At 40.0% G+C, this 17368-nt stretch overlaps 1 protein-coding gene across 1 annotated transcript in view; it reads left to right on the top strand.

Annotated features, from left to right (window-relative positions):
- The window catches only part of Nsmaf (neutral sphingomyelinase activation associated factor), a 62004-nt gene that overhangs the window by 42254 nt on the left and 2382 nt on the right, over positions 1 to 17368 (top strand). The window contains exons 23-27 of the mRNA XM_055603421.1: positions 1285 to 1343; positions 6064 to 6131; positions 6847 to 6914; positions 7300 to 7423; positions 9146 to 9229. Of these exons, the coding sequence (XP_055459396.1) occupies positions 1285 to 1343; positions 6064 to 6131; positions 6847 to 6914; positions 7300 to 7423; positions 9146 to 9229 (403 nt within the window). The remainder of the gene's footprint in view (positions 1 to 1284; positions 1344 to 6063; positions 6132 to 6846; positions 6915 to 7299; positions 7424 to 9145; positions 9230 to 17368) is intronic.

The raw sequence follows: 17368 nt of genomic DNA, 5'->3' as shown, positions 1-17368 counted from the left end.
ACAGTAGCCATCTGTAATCCAGAACCCACGTGAAAGCTGGGCAGATTACAGTGGCCATCTGTAATCTCAGAATTTGAGAAACAGACAGGATCCTTGGGCAGGCTGGCTATCTGGAGAATCAGTGAGAGGAGACCCTGTCTCAGTAAACTGGGGAGTCATCAAGGAAGACATCTGACATCAACTTTGGGACTCCACATGCATACTCACCCACACAGACACATGCTCCCACAGACATACAAATATGAATACACATACATACCACACATGCAAAAAATAACAAATGTGTGTGGGTGAGAGAGTGGATGTACGGATGAATGGGAATGCTGATAAGGATCTTTTATAAGATAATGATAACACGTGGATGGAGAGAGAGAAATACCAAAAGATATGGGTGTCAAACATGGTGAGGGAAAAGGAGGAGGTTCAGGGGCGAAAGGCGGGGAGAGAGGCAAGGAGAGAAATAGAGAAGTATGTACATTGTAAAATCCACATGAATTTTTTTAAATGACCTGTAACTTCAAGAAAATTGGGTTTGAATGAAAGCCTTCCATGTCTGCTCTGTTCGGGGTGTTCAGGTGCTCTGGCAGGAAAGCTTAACTGACCTAGCATGGTCCCATCTGCTTCATAAGGAAAACCCAGGCTCTGGCCCTGGTACAGCTCCATGGCTGGCAGCAGTCTCAGACAGCTGGGGCCACTGGCCATGAGTGGATTTGGATGTGCTAATGCCTGGCTTTATTTGAGGTCGTAGCATCTTGAAAATAGATGGCTAGTTCTACTTTGTTTCTTTTAGATAGCTTTACTTCCCTCAGCTTCTCAAAAAGGCACATAGGAAGTGGCCATGCGGTCCAAGACAGGATGGTAAAGGTGTGAATAAAGCTCTAGTGCCTATAGAAGTAACATTTAATGGTTGAGCTCGAATGTTCTTTAAAAGGACCGAGTATAAGCACATGCATACACCATTGGCAACTATTAGTGACAGTGTATTCCAAATGGAGCAGATGAAATGATTGGAAGCAATAAGTGTCATCACACTTTTGTCAGAAACTTGTCCAGTATCGTCCACTGCAGCTTGGAGAGCAAAGAGTGGGGAGGTTTTGTAGGAAGAGTGTTGTCTGAGCAAAGGTGGGCATCGCCAAGAAATGACTTATAATGGCAAGGGCATGCAGAGCACAGTTCATGTGAAGAAGCTGTGAAGACAAAATAAAGGAAACCTAGCAAAAGTAAAGCAGCACAGATGCTCTAGTGCATGCTAATGGTAATTTATAAAACTTTGACTTTCAACAGGGCTGTTACAGGGATAGCGGTGTCTTGCAATGGGTCTTCAGTCTTTACCACATCACAAGGTATGTCTTCCTGCTTGAAAAGTTGTTCAGCTAGAATTACAGTGTCTGAGCTTTACTGTGCTGCTTCCACAGAAAATAGACTCAGAACAACTTTGTTGTAGTTTGCTAAAAAGAAAAACCTTCCTGTTGCTGTCAAGGTTTCCTGGATGAAGACAAAAGGCAGGAGAGTCCCTTGGCCATCATCACCTTGCTTTCTCCAGGCTGTCTTACAGCAAGAGGTTCCAGGTCTGCTGCAAGACCTGTAGAACTGCAGAACTGCAGAATGGCATAGAAAAGTATCCAGGGCTGAGCCAGACCCAGGCTGCCAGGGTGGTGCATCTTAGTTTGTGAAATGCAGATATGCTGTTAGTTTTACCTTGATGTTCAGCATACAGCTCTAGAATTTTTCTGTAGGCTATAACATGGCATTGAATTCAGATATTAATAATGTCCCTGTGCCTTATTGATAAGACTTAGAACTATATCTTATGATACATTAAAATTTAAGCTATCCTGGTCTATAAAAGCATTAGCAATATTCATCTCTTGTGACCTGTGTGTTTTCTTGGAGGTCAATGTACCATATCTTTATTGAAGTGTGTCTTGGTGAAAGGGGAAATAATTGCTTGGCTTTAGTGTCGGGACAACCAGTTCTGACAAAGCCAGCAATTGTTTTTCATGAAGCTACTCTTCTTCAAAATCTGATTACCATAGGAGTCTGTAGTTTCCACACATGTTTAGAAATACTATTCAGTTAACCACATCAGGATAGGTGGGTCACTGCTGCTACATTCTGATATTGTGGTGTGCTAGCAATAGCATTTCTTTCTTTTCTCTTCACATACCACTTTGGACTCCATGAACTAGAATGTTCCAGAAAGTGCACAGAATGATTGTGTAGGGAAGGTTATATGGAGGACCCACACTGGACACAACAGGGTGCTGACAGTGCTGCGTGGGAGGGAGGAAGCCACTTGTGTTCTGCCCGGATTTGCAGCTGCCATGCTGACTGCTGAGCAGCCAGCAAGTACTTGTGGCTTTTAATGAAGCCCGGTAGTGCAGTGGTTGTCACCCTTTGGGTTGTGACCTCCTTGGATCGCATATCAGATATCCTGCATATCAAATATTTACAATTCATAACAGTAGCAAAATTATAGCCCTGCAGTAGCAATGGAATAATTTTATGGTTGGGGGTCACCACAACATGAGGAACTGTGTTAAAGGGTCACAGCGTTAGGAAGGCTGAGAACCACTGCTCCAGTGGTTAGCAGGTTTTCTCTGACATGGTTTGTCAAATCTTTCAAATCTCCATATTCAGGTGACCTTTTAAATCATGAGCTTTATTGTCAGAGTCCAGCTCCAACAGGAGTCAGGGAGTGGGGGGTGGGAGCGGTGGTTCAGAACCTGAAGGGGATATGTAGAATCAGTGAAGAAAGACAGAGACCCAGAGGTACAGGTCACACACTCTGCACGGTGATGACTCAGGCCACTTTTATTTATACATCTATTTTTTTTCACAGCTGAAAAAGTTTTACATTCATTCTTATTCTCCCATGTACAGTTTCTTTTAATAACTCCCCATGTTTAACAATAATGTACATGCTGTACTTTTTCCCTTCCTCCTCCTCAACCCCCACAGTTCCCTGCTAACCCACAAACTGTATCAAAAAGAAAGAAACATAGCTTCAGCCAGCAGTTAATATCTAACCCAGCACATTAGTACATAACCAAGTGGCCATGGTTGGCAGCAGCTGCGGTTACAGTATAAAGAGGTGATAGATTACATATCCAGGAAACTCTAACTTACTTATTGGCACACATCCTAATCAGGAGATCTAATTCCTCTAATACCCAAGACTCTTAACACCCAAGACTTAGTAAGCGAAGTCATCTTCTCTTCCTTCTTGGCTCACTTCTGAATGTTCTATTTGTGGAACCGATGATCCAGCAAAACCTTCCTAACCTTTTGATAATCATCTAGCTGTGGTTTGGAACAGGTCAGTGGGCAAATCATTGTCAGAAGCAAGTTCCCATCAGGAGAGAACATGTGGACATTAGCTGATCTACCCAGACCAGGCCCTCATGTTGAATCAACCAAATCATCATTAACAAGCGGAGTAGTGATCTGTTCTGCTCCCACAGTCTTCAGAGACAAATAAGAATGAATCATACCCCAAATTTTCATTTTCTGGGGAGACCCCTGTCACAGACAAAATGAAAGTAAAAGCTGCTGTTAGCAAAGCCAGAAATGTAAACACAAGGCAATAGCAATCCAAGCATTCCCTCAGGAAAGGCCAGGAGATTCCACAGGAATATCGCCATAGGTCCTTGGCATGTGGGGATCCAACTGCTGAGGCCTCACCATAAGGAGAACTGGCTTCTTTACACTTGTACCATTCCCAGAAGAGGCTTGGCCAGTGCCATTTTGTTTACGACCATCAAGACTTCAGATCTCTCCCACTTTATTAAGCATTCTACCTCTGTTTTGTAAATTTGCTAAGTAAAAAGGGCAGGGTTTGTAAAAGTCAGACAATTCTATTTTTTGTTTTAATTTAAATTTCTGAAGTTTAGATTTTCGTGATTTGTATTACTGTCTTATAAGCATGCTACTATTTGCCTCGAAGTTAAAATTTCTCCCACAGATGCATAGGCTGTCTTAACACTTTGTGAACACACCCAGAATGAACCACTTGCCAGATGAGCACTTACTGCTGTCTTTAACTGGCAATTCGTAGAACAGGAGAGTATCTTTGATTTTGAGACAAGTATCTTGGCTAGTTTATGGTTTTGTAAAATGGTCAAATAGTCTTCAGTAGACTTTGGGGTGAGCACCAGAACTGCTAAACAGAATCAAAAGCAAACTGGGAGAAGGTTCCAAGACTAATGTCACCCCTCAAGAAAAGGTCAAGTGCTGTTTTGTTTTGACTTCCCAAGTGATAAGGAAAGACTTATTGAGGCTCCTCTTTATAAATTTTTATTAAATCAGTTACAAAGATTAGTGTAAATTCATGTTTTTCTCTTACACTCTAGCTCTTGAAATAATGGCTCCTAGGCTTAAATATATTTACAAAGCCTAGACCAATATAGCTAGGCATGTTCCCTGACTTGCTCATAACTGACATCCCATTTATTCTGTTCTTGGTTCTGCCATGTGGCTGGTTACCTATGCTCAGTTTCAGATGTCTATCTTCTGCAGAATCCTGGGAGAATCTCCTGCCTCTGACTCTCTCCCAGAGTTCATCTCTCTCTCCTGGAACTCCCACCTCCGTATTTCCTGCCTCAGCTAACAGGCCAAGAGCTTTTTATTGACAGGTTGTGTTTCCATGCAGACACAAGAGATTCCTTCTACAGATTAGGTTGGAATGTGAAGTCTTATTGTAGAGAAGAACTGTATTTAAAGCTCACGCTGACAGTTTACCAGGTTGGATATTTAGGAAGTAGGTCGCTGCATGATGGCATATCCGTAACAACATTAAAGTAAGCTGTGTCAGGGTTCTGTTTGCGGTGCAGGAGGTTGTATGGGAGGCTTTGCCCCATGTTAAGTGAATGCTCCTTCACTGAGCCTCTCTTCTGGGCTATCTTAATTCCGGCATTATTATTTTCTAATGGTGGTGATTCTCCTAGCCAGTGTACATACGCACTTGATTGGTATCTGATCTGCTGCAGAGACTAGAAGTGTTTGACTGGTGCATTTGTGGGCTTTGTCATTGTGTCTGCATCCCTTTCCAGTTTTATCTTTAACCTTTCTCTTCAGCTCCAACTCTGCTCCCTCTGCTAGCTTGGTGAAACAGGAGTGTGTTGGGCCGAGCTCCGGCTTCTCAGTGCCTACCTCATACAATATTCCTTTCACAACAAAACAGCTTTCTTCCTCACTAGGAAGGAAAAATAATTAAGAATGAAAGTATTTCTCATTTATAAATAGTTCAGAGAAGAATGTCATTCTATGATTAAACCATTCAGTTTAAAAAAATTACTTCTATTGCCAAAATCTTTGTTTTCTTAAAATAAAAATCAGGCCTGCAGAGATAGTTCGGTGGTTTAAAATACTTGCTACTTTATAAAGAACACATGTTTCATTCCCAGCACACACACAGGCTAGCTGATAACCATCAAGAACTCCAATTCTGGGAAATCCAACACCCTCTTTTGGCCTTCAGGCAGCAGACACACATGTGGTATGCATACATGGATGCATGCAGAAAAAGCTTACACATACACACACCTGTACATCTTTAAAATTTGTTTTGCTATTAAGATTTCTGCCAGCCAGGCATGGTGGCATATGCCTTTAATCCCAGCACTCAGGGAAGCAGATGCAGGCTCTGAGTTCAAGGCCAGCCTGGTCTACAAAGTGAGTCTAGGACAGCCGAGGCTACACAGAGAAACCCTGTCTCAAAAAAAGAAAAAGAAAAAAGAAACAACAACAAAACAGTTTTGCTTCCCTCTTCTGTAACTTTGCACTCACTTGAGTGTGTGGGGCTTCACTGTGCATGCAGGCCTTTGGAAAAATCAGGAGTATACCGTGTCTGTGCTGAGATTTTGTTTCAGCTGACCTCTTTTGCTATGAAGTTATAGTACGTAGAATCTTAATATTGGCAACATCTCAGTTTATTCAGTCTGCATATTCTTAGTTCTCTGTGGAATGACATTGACTATTGCCCTCCAAGAGTAAGGAATAGAGGCTCTCCTCTGGCATCTGTAATGCTTAGGAAGTCTTTCCTGTCTGTGTTCTAACTCTTAGATTCCACCTTGAAGATGTTCTCTAAGGAGTCCAAAATGCTACAAAGAAGTGTATCATTTTCAAATATGGTAAGTTCATTTTATCAGTGTTATGGTAGAAGTGCATGGAGTCTGGGGTTAGTTCATTGTTTGAGCATTTGTCTGGCATGTGCAAGGCCCTGACTGGGTTTTGAATGTGGATTAGGGAAGGATAGCAGGAGGGAAGGAGAAGAAGGGAAGGCAGGAAGACAGGAAGGAGGGAGGACTAGTTTCTACCTGTTTTTCTCATACTAGTGTGATTTCATTTTAGCCAAAATCTTGTATACCCAGTAGAATTTGCCCTAATAAGTCTATCCTTTCTTCTAGCTATCAGAAAAGAGAGATTTCTGTGCTACTTAAGTAATTTAGGCACTTCTGATGACTTGGGGCAATAAAACCAGTTATTAAAGAATGTGCCTTATTTTTAATGTCAATCCCTTAGACACATGTCTGCAAAACAAGAGAGGACTGTTTCATTCTTAAGCATTAGCTTAATGCCATGATCTATTCTAGATTATCAGCATTCTTCCATCCCTATGGGATTCCAAGAAGCATTAAGCTGGATCATAATATTCCTGACAAATTTAAGCATTTGGGAGAAAAACATATACCTGGACTTAGCCAGCTCTGAGGCCTGGGTAGTTAGGAAGAAAGCCAGTAAAGAAAGAATCGGGCATCAGTTTGGCAGGAATTCATAACTGAGGTATACCAGTGAAGGAGCTACTAATTATTGCAAATCATTATTATCAAATCTTTTATATTCCAGGCATTATCATCTTGTTTACTCTTGCCAGGAGACACCACTGTCATAAGTTCTTCTTGGGATAACAATGTGTATGTATCCATGCCTGCTTCTTTGTAATTAATTCCACACACTTAGTGGCTGCCTCACATGTGGACATGAGGGATCAAAGGGCTTCCACTAGAGGATTCATATTAGATACAAGGACAGTATCATTGTATTCAAATACCATTATTTTAGTGTAATAATTTCTCCAATTAGAATCTATTTTTCTAACTTTTAAATGCAGGTGAAGCGTAGCTCAGACAGTTGGGAAATAATCTAATTTCAAGTTCAGATGTTGAATATTTTTCACTTACAAGAACAAGCAATTTATAAGCCTTAGAGGTTTAGAAATAATATTGTTTCTTGAATGCATGTTTAAGGATCTTAAAATTAAACTTGGATATTGTTTTAATAGTTGTTGTTATCTTTTAGCTATTTTTATTCCATAGCATTTGGAAGACGTCAAGACACATTGATGGGACATGATGATGCTGTCAGTAAAATCCGTTGGCATAACGACAGGCTATATTCTGCATCTTGGGACTCTACTGTGAAGGTCTGTATATACTTTTTAACTGAAAATGTTTGATCATAAGATATTGCAGGCCGTTCAGCTTCCTATCAATATGTTCAGTCACTTCCCTTTTTCAGAAAGTATGTAAATGATATACAAGGGTGTTATTATTGCCTTTTCTTAAAGTTTGCATACTGTGCATGTTTTCCAAATTCTTTTTTATTCTTTGATAGTTTTATACATGCATATATCTTGATCACATCCAACACAAATATCCCCTCCTTTCACTCTAGACTTTCCCAATACTTCCCCTCTCCACCTTCAAATCTTTTTCCTCCTCTTTTTTTAAACCTTGACTCCAATTAGTGTTGCCTGTATGGAAAATGGATGTATGACATCCACAAGAGCTTGAGTACCCATCAGATACCGCACTCTTGAAGGGAAATGAATTGCTTCTTAGCTGGGCACAGAGCCTCATGAGGCCCTATATTATCCATGATAGAATGTTATGGAAGTCTTCTACAGGTAACCCCAGCTGTTGTGAGCTCATGAGAGCAGCGGCCACGGCATATCGAGACGACAGCATTTTACAGCACTCCTCCATGTCCTACAGACTGTTAGACTCCTCTGTAATGGTGTTCTCTCAGCACTGAGGCGGCGCCATGCCTGGCCCTGTAGAACTGAGCAATCAGTATTCACTCTCAGCACTTTGACCAATAAGAGCCTCTATGTTGACTGTTTCCTACTTCAGGAAACAAATTCCCTGACCAAGGTTGAGGCAGCACTCATCTATGGGTCTAAACATGTATATTTAGAAGGCAGATTGGCAACGTGGCTGTTCAGCAAAACAACAGTAATAGGCTTTCACCTAAGGCATTGGACTTCCCTAGCTCTGGGCTTTAGACCAGGCTTATAGTACAAGACATGAATTCTTTCCTGTCTTGAAATTCTTTCCAGGCTTCAAATCCAGTTGCAAAGCCAGGCTCATCCTGACTGGTAGGTCAGTCTAATAGCACACAGGGTCCACTGTTGGATAAATCCATTCATGAGCCAGCCCTACCCCTAATGACTGACAATGAAGATTTCTAGGTCAATTCCAGCTTGGTTTCTTAGGTCCTTCAACACAGCGTGAAGAACAAGTAACAGGGTCTCACTATGCATTTCTGCACAGTGTGTCCTCCCTAGGTGGGAGGCCTATTCAGAAACAGAACTAGAGCTCTCCTTGGTGGGTGACTGCAACTACCATGTGATAAGTTGATCCTAACAGTGCAAGTTAAGTTGAGGAATCACTATGCTTATTCACTGTTTCTGTGCTGCAGGCCACAAGCCTTCTCTTTAGACTCCTATGTAGGCTTTCCCATACAAGTCATTCCAGTGATTTCCAGTTTAATTATGTGTATAAAAAAATTGTTTCTTGTCAAGTTTGTCAGATTTTTTTTCCTCCAAGCTTATAGATAGATATGTTTCCTGCACATAATTTTAGTAATTCGAGGGTTTGGATTACTTACTTCTTGAAACACTACAACACTTCTGCATTCACATTCCCTTGATTCACATGGTGCTTAAACTACACAGAGCAAAATATTCAAGGGATGGACACAGACAGAGGCAGGTGTGGACCAGTGGGGAAGAGCCCCATGGGAAGAGGCGAGGCCTGACCCGGCTTCCCTTGGCAGGCATGCTGGATGGAGGTTTTGTTCAAATGTGCTGAGACTGTTGTATTCAGGTATAAACATACCTTCTTCAATGTGCCGTCCATCTTAGGTGTGGTCCGGTGTTCCTGCAGAAATGCCAGGCACCAAAAGACACCAGTTTGACCTTCTGGCGGAGCTGGAACATGACGTCAGTGTGAGTCTAACAGCAGAACTGTGGGCCCAGAGGGGGGCGGGGAGTAAGTGCCTGATTTGTGTAAGTTTTTTGTTTCCTTCATCTTCTTATGCACATTGGGGATTACAGGCAAGTTCTTTGGGTGATCCTCTTAGGTACTTGACTCTGCCTTCCTTTTATCCTCTTGTTTGTCCCTTTGTATATTTACCTGAGAATTAACTTCTGTCCCAGTTAATTTTTAAAATGTCAGTTCTGAGGTGGGAACCATTATCTTCAGGCTGTCTGACATAGAAGATGAGGGACTATCTGTTGAAGAGATACCCATCCCAAAGCTGACAACAGCAAGCTCTCTGGGATGGCCGAGAATGCACAGCCTAGTAGCAGAGCCAAATAGAACTTGTTCCCGGTGTTGTGTTAGTCATGCTTCTGTGTCCTAGGCTGTAGTTTACAGTACTGTCTTTGTCCAGCCTCTGTGAGTTGATGCTGTTTTCAGTCTTCGAATTATGAGGTTAAATATACTTAGTATATATGCAGTTCAAGATGGTATTCAAATAAAGAGATTCTTCAATCCACAAAGCCTTCAAATAGTCATGGATTAGTCCTGCTTCAAGTACCTCCCTATGATTTATTACTCAGAATTAACTTTTTTCTCTTTTTAATATAATTTTTATTTATTACAATTTATTCACTTTGTATCCCACTTGTTGCTCCCACCCTCCCTCCCTTATCTCCTCCCATGCCCCTTCCCCAGTCGATTGATAGGGAGGACCTCCTCCCCTTCCATCTGACCCTGGCCTATCAGGTTTCATCAGGACTGTCTTTCATAGTCTTCCTCTGTGGCCTGGTAAAGCTGCTCCCTCCTCAGGGGGTTGGGGGTGATCAAAGAGCCAGTCACTGAGTTCATGTCAGAGACAGCCCCTGTTTCCATTACTAGGGAACCCACTCGGAGACAGCTGCTATGGACTAACATCTGTGCAGGGGTTCTACGTTATCTCCATGAATGGTCCTTGGTTAGAGTATCAGTCTCAGAAAAGACTCCTGGGCCCAGATTTTTTGGTTCTGTTGCTCTCCTTGTGGAGCTCCAGACCCTTCCTGGTCTTTCTATCTCTCCATTCTTTCATAAGATTCCCTGCACTCTGCCCAAAGTTTGGCTATGAGTTTCAGCCTCTGCTTTAATACCCTGCTGGGTAGAGTCTTTCAGAGGCCCTCTGTCGTAGGCTCCTGTCCTGATCCTTGTCTTTTCCTGCTTCCAATGGCTATCCCATTTGCCTTTTTGAATGAGGATTAAGCATCTTACCCAGGGTCCTCCTTCTTGCTTGGCTTCTTTAGGTATACAGATTTTAGTATGATTATCCTATATTATATAACTAATATCCACTTATAAGTGAGTATATACCATGTGTGTCTTTCTGCTTCTGGAATACCTCACTCAGGATTATCTTTTCTAGATCCCACCATTTGCCTGCAAATTTCATGGTTTCCTTGTTTTTAGTTGCTGAGTAGTATTCCATTCTGTAAATGGACCACAATTTGTGTATCCATTCCACAATTGAGGGACATCTGGGTTGTTTCCAGAGTCTGGCTATTACGAATAAACCTTTTACGAACATGTCCTTGTTGTATACTTGAGCATGTTTTGGATATATGCCGAGGAATGGTATAGCTGGTTCTTGAGATAGCACTATTCCTAATTTTCTGAGAAAGCACCAGATTGATTTCCAAGTGGTTGTACAAGTTTATACTGTCATTAGAACAAAACGACAGCCTACAGATTGGGAAAGGATCTTCACCAACCCTATATCTGACAGAGGGCTAATAATCCAGAATATATAAAGAACTTAAGAAGTTAAAAAGCAACAAATCAAGTAATCCAATTAAAAAATGAGGTACAGAGCTAAACAGAGAATTCTCAATAGAGGAATATTGAATGGCAGAGAAACACTTAAAGAAATGCTCAACGTCCTTAATCATAAGGGAAATGCAAATCAAAACAACCCTGAAATTTTACCTTACACCCATCAGAATGGCTAAGATCAAAAATTCAAGTGGCAACACGTGCTGGAGAGGATGTGGAGAAAGGGGAACCCTCCTCCATTGCTGGTGGAAATGTAAACTTGTACAATCAGAATTAATTTTTAAAAATAATTTTTAAATTAAAATAGAATTACATCACTTTCTACCATATATGCACAAAAATATTTAACTACAACCTCTGAGTTTGTGTTGGTGGTATGCAGATGGTTTCAAGGCTGACTGTTCTACACTGAACAACCAATAAGGAGGCTCACCACTGGGAGAGTAGTCATCAGGTGCTGTAGTTCTTTGTGTAGTGGTGAGACCCTATAAAAATTTTCTTTTTCCACATTAACATGTCCACTGATACTGCCACTGTTCTAGTCTTGTTTTTGCAGCCATTTGTAAGAGACACTATTTCACAGCTGACTTCCTAATAGTCCGTCTCCTACACTGTCTCTGTCCTCTTTTCCTTGATGTTCCTTGAGCCACAGATGCAGGAACTATAATGTATATGTATACATTGGACCTGGGTTCCCTAGTCGCTTAACTCAGCATTGTGTCAAGTTATGTTTTCGGTGATGGTCTCCATGTGCTGGAAAGAGAGGTTTCTTTGATGAGGGGTGGTCACTGTGCTTATCTATGGGTAGAAGGATAAGATTTAGACTGCAGTAAGAGATTATGCTGGTCTAGCAAATGGCAGTAGTAAATTCTTTTCTAACGTCTATGACCTCACTATGACCCCAAGAAGCTGGCTATTTTAGGAACCTAACAGGAATGCCTTCCCTCCTGTTAAGTGACCCTTAAGTCCAACTAGATAGCTGTTGGTTGCCACTTATATGTGAGTGCCATTTATATGCTCTTATGCATATCTTACCATGCTGGTAATTGTGTTGCAGCTAGGTAGGACTATTTAATTGCCTCCCTCCCTTGGTGTCTTACATAGTATTTTCTGGAACGATGGAAGCCAGACCACAGGAAAGAAGCTTTCAGGTCAGATCCAGCTCAAGTCATCTAAGTCATGTGTCCTAAGGTGTATTCTTGAGGAATAAGGACCCACTGTCAACCCCTGAGAGGCAACTAAGAGATCTAGCAAAGACCTATGTTGTTTGGAGAGTCACTTGGACTACTGTGACCATTCCAAAGGCAATTTCTCATGCCTGGTACTGGAGTATTTGTTAGTCTAGATTCTTGTGCGCATGTGCATACACCTGTGTACTGTGTATAAGATCATGTCACTATAAGGTAGTATGAGTTCTTGAGGCTTTATCAAACAATCTTGGTGTTTTCTCGTCTCTTCTTCTGTATTGACCTCCCCCAGGTGGCGTCCCCATTTCATTATTCCACTTACCATTCTACCTGTACCCGTTATTCCTATGGTTCTTGTATGCTTTCCTGGCTTCTGTGTTATATACTCCCATCTGAAGATTTGGAGCTAGCAACTGCAGGAGAGAAAGAACATGCAGTATCTCTCTTTCTGGATCTTGGTTTCCTAACTCAGTATAATCTTCTCTAGGTTCATCCATTTACCGGCAAACTTCATTTTCTTTACAGCAAAATAGTATTCCATTGTATATAAGTACCACATTTTCACTGTCCAATTATCTGTTGAAGGATATTTAGGTTGTTTCCATTTCCTAGCTATTGTTAATAGGGCAGTAATGGTCACATGGCTGAGCAAGTATCTGTGTAGGATTTCGTGGATATTTTGATTGGGATTGCATTGAATATGTAAATTGCTTTTGGTGAGATGGTCATTTTCATAACACTGATCCATGAACATGGGAAGTCTTTCAATTTTCTAGTGTCTTGAACTTTCTCAAGAAATTTAGTTTTCATTGTAGAGATCTTTTACCCACTTAGCAGATATTTTATTGTGTTTGATGCTATTGTAAGTGGAAGTGTGCTCATAATCTCTTTCTCGGTATGTTTGTTCATGTATAGAAAGGCTACTGTTTTGTTTTTAAGTTGATTTTTGTAAACCTACAACTTTGCTGAAATTGTTATTTCTCCAAGTTTTACAGTAGAAATTTTGAGATCTCTTATGTATAGCATCAAACTATCTGCAAATAGGGATAGTTTGACTTTTCCTATTTGTATCTTTCCTTCACTTGCCTTACTGCTTCAGCTAGTGCTTCTAGCACTAGAGTGAAAAAGAGTGGGTGGAGTGGACAGCCCTGTCTTGCTCCTGATTATGGGACTGCTTTACATTTTTCTCCATTCAGGATAATATTGGCTATGGGTTGGCCTCTATTATGTTGAGGCATGTTCCCTCCAGACCTATTCTGTCTAGTACTTTTATCATGAAAGCATGGTTTTGACAAGTGATTTTTCTGTGTCTATTAAGATGATGTGGTGTTTGTCTTCAAGTCCATTTACATATTTATTACGTTTATTTACTTAAGTATTTTGAACTAACTGCATGAACTGACTGCATTTCCAGAATAAAGTCAATACTGTCTTCTGAATATGTGCTTTTTTTTTTGGTTGGTTGGTTGGTTGGTTGGTTGGTTGGTTGGTTGGTTGGTTGATTGGTTGGTTGGTCGGTTGGTTGGTTGGTTGGTTTTTTAAAGATAGGATTTCTCTGTAGAGCTATGGCTGTCTTAGAGCTCTGTAGACCAGGCTGGCCTTGACCTCATAGAGATCTGCCTGCTTCTGCCTCCCAAGTGCTGGGTTTAAGGTGTGCACCACCACTGCCTGACTTATATTTGGTTTATCAGTATGCTATTAAGGAAATTTTAACTTGTTTGTGGTTTTTGTTTGTGTGTGTGTGTGTCTTTACCTGGTTTGGGTAGTAGAGTAGTATTGGGTTCATAGAAAAGAGTTTGTGGGTGAAGAATCTTAAAAGGATTTGTTGTGAAAGTTCTGTTATAAATCCATCTGAGCCTGAACATTTTTAGTCAGAATGATGGCTTTTATTACTCTTTCAATATACTCCTCTCTGTGTGTCTACTTAGGTTGTTGGTCTCTTCTAGTTTTAAGTTTGATAGTTTGGGTGAGTCAAGAATTTCATCCAATTCTTCTAGATTTTCCAACTTAATGGAGAACAGGTTTTTAAACTATTGCCTTATAATGTTCTATATTTTATATTGTCTGTTGTAATGTTTTCCTTCATATTTTTATTATGTTAATTTGGGCCATCTCTTTCTTTTGCTTAATTGGGATAAGGGCCTATCAATCTTGTTTATCTTCTCAAAGAACCAGCTCTTAAGATTCATTGATTCTTTGTATTGTTTTGTTTTTATTTAATTGTTTTGATTTTTATTATTTTTTACTAGCCACTTGGTTTTGTTCTTGTTTTTCTAAATTCTTGAGTTGCATCATTGTCAATTATTTATGCTGATTTTTTTTTTTTCAAGATAGGGTTTTTCTGTGTAGGCCTGGCAGTGCTAGAGCTCACTCTGTAGAACAGGCTGGCCACAAATTCTCCAAGATCTGCCTGCCTCTGCCTCCAGAATAAGAATACTGGGACTAAAGACATGTGCCACCACCTAGGTACCTTCTGATTTTTTTACCATAGTCACTTAAATATAAATTTCCTTCATAGGACTGCTTGCAGTATGTCTCAGGGGTTTAGCTGTATTTTTATTTTCAAGAATACTTTATTTCTTTTATGATTTCTTCTTTTACCCATTCATCATTGAGTAATGAGTTGTTTAATCTCCTTGAGTTTATACACTTACTAGAGTTTGCTGTTGATTTTATGTTTTATTACATAATGGTTACACAGGATACATGGGATTATTACAAAGATTTGCTTTGTGTCCCAGCATGTTGTCTATTATAAAGAAGCTTCCATGTGCTGCTGAGAGAATGCATATTATTTGGTATTTTGGTGGGATATTCTGTAGATACGTTAGAACTATGTGAGACAAGATAACATTCTGAGGTTTCTTTTTTTTCTTTTTCTTTTTCTTTTTTTTTTTTTTTTTTTGTCTAGATGACCTATCTATTGGAGAAGATGGGTTGTTAAAATCATCTATAATTGTTGACTCTTACTCTGTCTTTAATTTCATTAGTATATTTCTAATAAAATTGGGTACTCCAGAGTTTGGTGTATATATAGCCACTATTGTGATATTCTCCTAATTGATGCCTTGATTAGAATGAAGTACCCTTCATTATCTCTTTGATTAGTATTAGTTTGTGAAATTTCTTTTTTCATATTAGGATGACAAGCCTGCTAGCCTCTTATCCTGTTTACTTGGAATACTTTTTCCATCCTTTCATTTTAAGGAGGTGCCTATATTTAAAACTGAGTTGAGGGGGGGGGGGCTTGTTTTGTTTGTTTTTAGAGAATGGATACTACTAGATTTGGGGTTTTAATCTATTAATATTTATTGAAAGGTCTGTATGGACTGTGGTCAGTTTGATTTTTTTTCTGGCTTTACTCTTGGTTGCTTATTTATTAAATTAGGCTTCATTGGTTTTCTTTCCAGAGTCACTTGGTTATGCTTATTCCTCTCCTTGGTTCAGAGTATTACTTCCAGTTTTCTGTTTTGCAGTTTTGTTTTTTAACTTGGATATGGCTTTTTTCAGGCTGTTTGGACCATGGAAAGTTTTTATTTCACCTTCAACTATGGCAGACACTTTTGCTGGATACGGTAGTCTCAGTTGGCCCTTAGTCGTTTAGAACTTGGAATACATTGCTCAGGCTCTTCTGGCTTTCAGAGTTTCTACTGAGAAACCAGCAATTATTCTCATGCATTTTCCTTGGCATTTGACTTGTTCTTTCTCTTGCAGTTTTATTTTCTCTGTCCTGTACATTTAATGTTTTGTCTGTGACATGCTCCTGAGGTGTTTTGTTTGGGGTCTTGTCTAGTTGAGGTTCTGTGTGCTTCTTCTGTCCATACTTTCTCGTGTGGGTATGTCTTTCCTTCGGTTAATAAATTTCCTTCCATGATCTGGTCTATGCCACTGTCTTGGATCTCCCTCATTTATGCCTGTAATTTGAAAATCTGGACTTTTTGTTGGTGTTCCCTATTTTCTATAAATGGCTTTTCTATATGTTAAAAATATTTCCTTTTCTTTGCTTACCATAATCTAGATCCTCTATCTTCAAGTCCTGATATTCTATATTCTGCTTGATTCATTCTACTTGAAAGGTTTTTTCCTCTGAGTTTTCTCATTGGGTTATTGAATCAATTCCATCTTCATTTTGGCTTGTTTCTTCTTCAGTGTTTCCATCTCTTTATTGAATTTAGTTTTCAAATCCTGAATTATCTTTACTGAAGTTCTTTGGATATCATTCCATCATTCAGGTTGTTTGTTGTACTTATGTACAATGAAATGATTGTATCTTCATTAAATTCCTAAATGAATTAATTCTTTGATAAAATTTATGACTGTTCTTTTAAATTGTGTCCTAAGGTTCATCTATGGAGTTGTCATTAGAGAACACCTCTAGAGGATAAGTGATTTTGAGGAGACATGCTGCTTTGGGCTTTCACTATTTCTATTTGTGACTTGACCTGGGCACGTGGACTTGTTTGGTTGTGTCTAGTGTGCTGTTCTGGCCTTCTAGGCCAGATGATACACCGCCTGAGCTAGGTCTGGTTAAGATGAGTGAGCTGTTTAACTGGACCATGGACAGAGGGCTCCAAACCACAGTTCTAGGCCAGGAAAAGGGGGTTCACAGGTGAAGACTTCATCACTGCAGATCTAGAATTATGACAGTGAGTTTGTAGGTGGCAGGATGGATTGGAGGAGGTAAGAGCCAGTGTGTTTGTGTATGAACAAGGAATCAGATCTGCTGGTGCTAGAGTTATAGCCTGTTGTAAACCACTTGATATGGGCACTGGGAACTGAACTCAGGTCCTCTTACAAGAACAGTGCATGCTGTTAACCACTGAGCCTGAGCCATCTCTTCATTCACATGGATTTAACCATTTTTTATTTTTTAGACTAGTTTAGGCCATTTGAAAACAGCATTAAAACTCCCTGTATTATTTCATATACTTGTATTTTTCTAGCATGGAATTTTATTTTAAAATAAATGGTCATTTGATGAGATGCTACTAAAATACAACTATATCAGCTGTACCAGACACTGCACGGTTGTTTAATTTTTATTTTTGTGGGTGTATATTTTATTGAGTGTGGGAAGAGCATAGTTAATGAGTAGAAAGTCAACTATTTTTCACTATT

Source organism: Psammomys obesus, unplaced genomic scaffold (assembly GCF_907164565.1).
Source record: "Psammomys obesus unplaced genomic scaffold, mPsaObe1.curated_primary_1811, whole genome shotgun sequence".
In the NCBI taxonomy this organism is placed as follows: domain Eukaryota; kingdom Metazoa; phylum Chordata; class Mammalia; order Rodentia; family Muridae; genus Psammomys; species Psammomys obesus.
Note: the sequence above shows the minus strand (reverse complement) of the source record. Positions and strands in the feature narration are given on the sequence as shown.